Raw genomic sequence first — 4,956 nt, 5'->3', positions numbered from 1 at the left:
TTACACACGTATATATATATATATATATATCGTATAGCTATATAGTACTTTTTGACAATGGAGACTGAGGGAACTGGTTAATATGTTGGAAGAAATAAAACTTCCTAAATTGGCCTGGCATGATAGTGCATGCCTGTAATCCCAGCACACCAGAGGCTGATGCAGGAGGATCTCTGTGATTTTGAGCCCAGCCTGGGCTACACAGTAAGTTCAAGGCCAGCCTGAATTACATATGAAACCCTGCCTCGACGAAACAGACTTCCCAGATGATATTTCTACATACTAAAGTATTCAGTATGCGACTATGTATATCCATAGCCATACTTTATTCCAAAAATATTAAAAGGTTTTGTATTAACTTTTGTGTGTGTGTAGAAGTGGGGATTGAACCCAAAGCCTTTGCAGTGAGCTGCATCCTAGGCACCCCCTTACCTTTTCAGACAGAGTCTCACAAAGTTGCTAAATTGTCCAGTTTGGGCTCAAACTTTCAATTTTTCTGCCTCAGCCTTTTAGAGTACTAGGATTATAGGCATGTACTACCGTGCTGGCTCAGATTAAAAACTTCTAAAAAATAAAAGAACAATGAATGTACGTGTCTAAAAACTCTATTTTATTTATTCATATCTCTTGCAAAGAGCAACTGCTGCAAAGTATTTCCATAACTAGCTGGCAAGATTATAACAAGTATGTCCAAAGTACAAAATCTAGAGCTTAAAAATAATATTTTCAACATGTTTCCAATAATTGTTTTTGACAGGCTACAATTCTTATAGAACATGAACTGTTTAGATATTAATTTAGGCAAATAGACTAGAAACTGTGACTCCTATTCTGAATAAATTAGATAGTATAAATTGAAATACCTTAAGATAGGAAGCTAATAATTTAAATTTACAAATGGTGGCTTATTTTCCCTTATCAGTGTAATTTATGTTAATTCCCTGTACACAAGCACGTCCTCAAAACAAACTTCAGAGTGTGAATCACTAATTGTTTTACTCTTAAGTTATTGGTTCCTAAGAAGCCAAATCACATTCTGAATTGTTCACCCTTCTCCAATAACTCAGTAGTGCTTTTTAGGAACAGCATAATTGCAATAGAATCTTGCTTCTTATGGCTTCATTTTATTTTAAAAATAGAGGCATAAGTCATTGTCACAGCAGATGTTTTGCTCTTAAACTCTTACTTCCATTTTCAGGTTCCAATCAAGATAGCCTTAGTAGCAATATTTTTGACTACTGCTTAAACCCATACACAAATAGCATTTCAAAACGACTAAGATTTCCAAGGCCTGAATGGTGGCCCATTTATTTTAGGTAAATCAGATCCCATCAAATCAAGGAGAACAAAAGGTGTAGGACACACTTTTATTGTGTCGTGAGGCTAGTTTCAAATGTGCATATTTTCATGCTGCACGCATTGAGCGTCAGCCTCACCTCAGCCATGGTTCTGGTGTGCAAAGGGGACTTTAATAGTTCTTGACTGAGTGGGAGAGGCAGGACTGGGATCTCTGGTGGTTCTGTGGCAGAAGCGTGCACGAAGGAGCCGCCGGAGAAGGCTTCACAGTATGGAGGGACTTCCAGGAGGGAACGGGGAGGCGTGTGCAGGCAAAACACTGCCAAGTCAGGTTACGGTAGAGCAGCCCAGTCTTTTGGCGAGCACTGGGCCACCCTGTGGCCTTCAGTGGCTGGGTGTTGGGTGGCAAACTATGGAGATGCATCCTGGAGCCAGCTATTGAGGGTGGGCCTCCTCTTAGTATGAAGTTGTATTTAGTTTTACAGAGTAGATAAGGGGGACCCTTGAAGGGTAATCATCAAGAGGGATGCTGTTTGATTCTCTAGGCTAGAGATGGTGCAGGCTTGAACTATGGCAGCAAAAATGAGGACAGAGATGGTGAATGACAAAAAGCAGGAGGGCGGCTCTGGGGCTTCTGGCCTGGTTTTCTAGGTGGGCGGGATGGGAATCAGAGGAGGGCTGAGTGGGGAAGAGGCTAAGCGTGGAGATGCCAGGGCAGCCGTTCAGTCCAGTGCATAGTTGGAGATACAGATCTGTGTTTCAGAAAGCTAGAGGTCCTAGGGCTTGGACAGGTGGGGAAATAAGTAAGGGATTCTCGGGGTAAAGGTAAAAAGTTTAGGAAGGGCTGGGAATAGGACACGGTGACACATTTAGAAGACAAGCAGGGCAGAACAAAGAGAGCAAGAGCATGAAAAACGATCATAAGAGACTGGAAGAGAATTGGTGAGATGCACTTCAGAAAGCACAGCAAGAGGAAGTGAGGAACATTTTAAGAAGGGAGATGCGGTCGGCGGTGACCGTAAAAGCTGAGAGGAGTCGGTGTCCTCAGGAGGCAAAAGGGAGCTGCTTCATCTGCACGGGTGGACAGGATAAAGTGCACAAGGGGGGAGCAGAGGTGACCCTGGTGGTCTGTATTTGCACTGGGAGGTAGGTGTTAGGAGTAAGCGCAGCACAGATGTTTCAAGACGGGGAAGAGGGAGGCAATGGGAGCAGAGTAGACTCTGAGCTTCTTGCCGTCCTTCACCTGCGGGTGTTCCTGTGTCTTGGGAGTCCTCTGATGCTCAGACCGATGTCCTATCTGCGGGAAACTCACCGGCATCTCCCTTGTGTCTCTGTGCTCTCTTCCAGTCGGGACAAGATGGGTCATCCCAGCGGCCTGCACCCACCCGCATTCCTATGTCAAAAGGTATGAAAGCAGGAAAGCCAGTAGTGGCAGCTCCAGGAGCAGGAAATCTGACCAAATTCGAGGCTCGAGCTGAGACTCAGTCTATGAAAATAGAGCTGAAGAAATCTGCAGCCAGCAGCACTACCTCTCTCGGAGTGGGGAAGGGCTGAGGGCAGTGGCTGCGGGGGTATGTTGTGCAGATGCTACCGCTGCTGCGGAAACGAACTTCGCCTGTTCGTGCCAACTCTTGATCCGTACTAACTTAAGTTTTAAAGATCTTGCTTATGAAGTAATCAACTAATAGCCATGTGTCTTTTCTATTTTGTGCATTTGTTTTGGTGCTGGGGGACAGAATTAGTTACCTGTTTGCCGCGCGGTATGTTGGGGTCGCTGGGCCAGAGGAAGGGCCAGGCCGCTAGTTTCGGTTCTGCTTCTAGCAACTGGATCTGTCAGTCAGTCCGCCAGTAAGGAAGCCCTCAGTTTCCTCCTCAGCAGGTTTGGGGGCTAAATCACATGCTCTTGAAGGCTGGCTCTCATGTTTTCTAGTCATAAGCAAAATTTAAAAGACTTCATTCTACAATAATTTTTTTTTTTCCAAAAAACCCTATATGGAGCAGGACACAGCTTAACAATTGTCTACCCAATCCTGAATTTGATACATGGGCTGAGGAAAAAAAAAATCTCATAGCTATTTCAGGACCTGGAGCACTGAAATTTTGCAGACATGAAAAAGAAAGTCTTTAATAGGGTTTCAGGAAATAATTTGAATATGAAATAAAATGGAAATAACTATGGAATCCTAAAAACAGAGTTTGACTTCTTTGTGTGTGTCTGTGTGCATTGTAGAAATTTTGGACACTTCCAAAAGATTCCCAGAACTTCACAGACAGTAATTTTAGAATCATAATGTCAGGCTCGTGCTCCATTCAAGTTTGCAGTGGCTGCAGATTGTGGAGCTGTTTGAATAGAGTTGCCAAGTGGCACTGCAGCTCAACCAAAATTGTGACGGATAGAAAATAGCAGAAAAATAGCAGAAAATTCAGCTACTTTAATGCTGGGGGGTGGGGATGGCATTTTTCACAGTGTAATTGAGTGCAAATATTTTGAACTTTACTTGTAAGTACAGAACCAGTTCATGATTTGCAGTGGGTGTGTAAGTATCTGTGTTTGCTGTGTGGTGTGGAGTACGTTTGTATTCCTGTCAGCTTTACTCTTATTTGAATCATTTTCTTTAGTTAAGCGTGTTTTAATAAGCATGAGAAGAGTGTGAGTGCAAAGTACTACATGTCCTTGTGAGATTAACCGCGTTAGGTCTTTGTGCTGTGAGTCCCGTAAGCACAAATGAGCTCAAGGCTAGGAACCTGCCGCTTCACACACCAAAGTCTCCTGTAGCCTTAGCTTTGCCAAAGTGTTTAGGCCAAGTAGGTGAACTTTACAAAAATATAATAACTGAAGAGTTATGGATTTTTGATTTTCTATTTCTGAATTGTTAGTGTTTCAAAATTATATAGATAGTTTCTGATCTTGACATTTGGGAAAAGGTGTATCAAAAAAGACATAAGAGGGCCAGGGATTTAGCTTAGTGGTTCCACCGCCTGCCTCGCAAGCACAAGGTCTCGAGTTCAATCCCTGGTACCAAGAAGGAAAAAAATAAAATAAAATAAAAATTAAAAAAAAAAAAGACTAGGTCTTAGTCCATTGTATTGGTTTGTTTTCCATCACTGAGAGGTAGCACTCAATATCAGGAGCTTAAAGAAGGAAAGACTTAATTTAGCTCATGGTCTCAGGAGATGCAGTCCATGGTCGGCTGGCTACAGGGCAGGAGCATCATGGTGGAAAGGTGGGGTAGAGCACAGCTGCTCAGTTCATGGCATCCCAGAAGAGGAGCAAGGGAACAGTGCCAGAGGGGAAGAGGCCAGGGACCAGGTTTTAAGTACCCAAAGTCATCCCTCCACGGCCCATCCAGATGTATGTAAGAGCATGCCAGGCATTTCTTAGCCCGATGAAGGTGATTCTTCGAGGTTAACAGCCACATCTACAAATGGACTTATTTCGTGACGAGCTCCTCTGCATTCTTTTCCACACCCGATCTCACCTGTCTTGCAGAATTGGGGCCTGAACCATGGTGACGATACCTGTAGCCATCTCATGGTGTTGTTCACATGCACTCACTCGGATCCGTCACCATTTATTCGTCAGTTCTCAACATCCGGATTAAAAATACTGAATGGTCATGTTCATGCCACGGGAATGAGAATGCAAGGTCAAATTGGTGG

At 43.5% G+C, this 4,956-nt stretch overlaps 1 protein-coding gene across 1 annotated transcript in view; it reads left to right on the top strand.

Annotated features, from left to right (window-relative positions):
• The window catches only part of Filip1 (filamin A interacting protein 1), a 185,159-nt gene extending 180,868 nt beyond the window's left edge, over positions 1-4,291 (top strand). The window contains exons 6-7 of the mRNA XM_033756836.1: positions 1,842-1,893; positions 2,522-4,291. Of these exons, the coding sequence (XP_033612727.1) occupies positions 1,842-1,893; positions 2,522-2,850 (381 nt within the window). The 3' untranslated portion in view covers positions 2,851-4,291. The remainder of the gene's footprint in view (positions 1-1,841; positions 1,894-2,521) is intronic.
• Positions 4,292-4,956: the final 665 nt, after the last annotated feature.

Source organism: Fukomys damarensis, unplaced genomic scaffold (genome assembly GCF_012274545.1).
Source record: "Fukomys damarensis isolate Sample0158 unplaced genomic scaffold, DMR_v1.0_HiC HiC_scaffold_27, whole genome shotgun sequence".
Lineage (NCBI taxonomy): Eukaryota > Metazoa > Chordata > Mammalia > Rodentia > Bathyergidae > Fukomys > Fukomys damarensis.
This window is presented reverse-complemented; position numbering and strand designations above follow the sequence as displayed.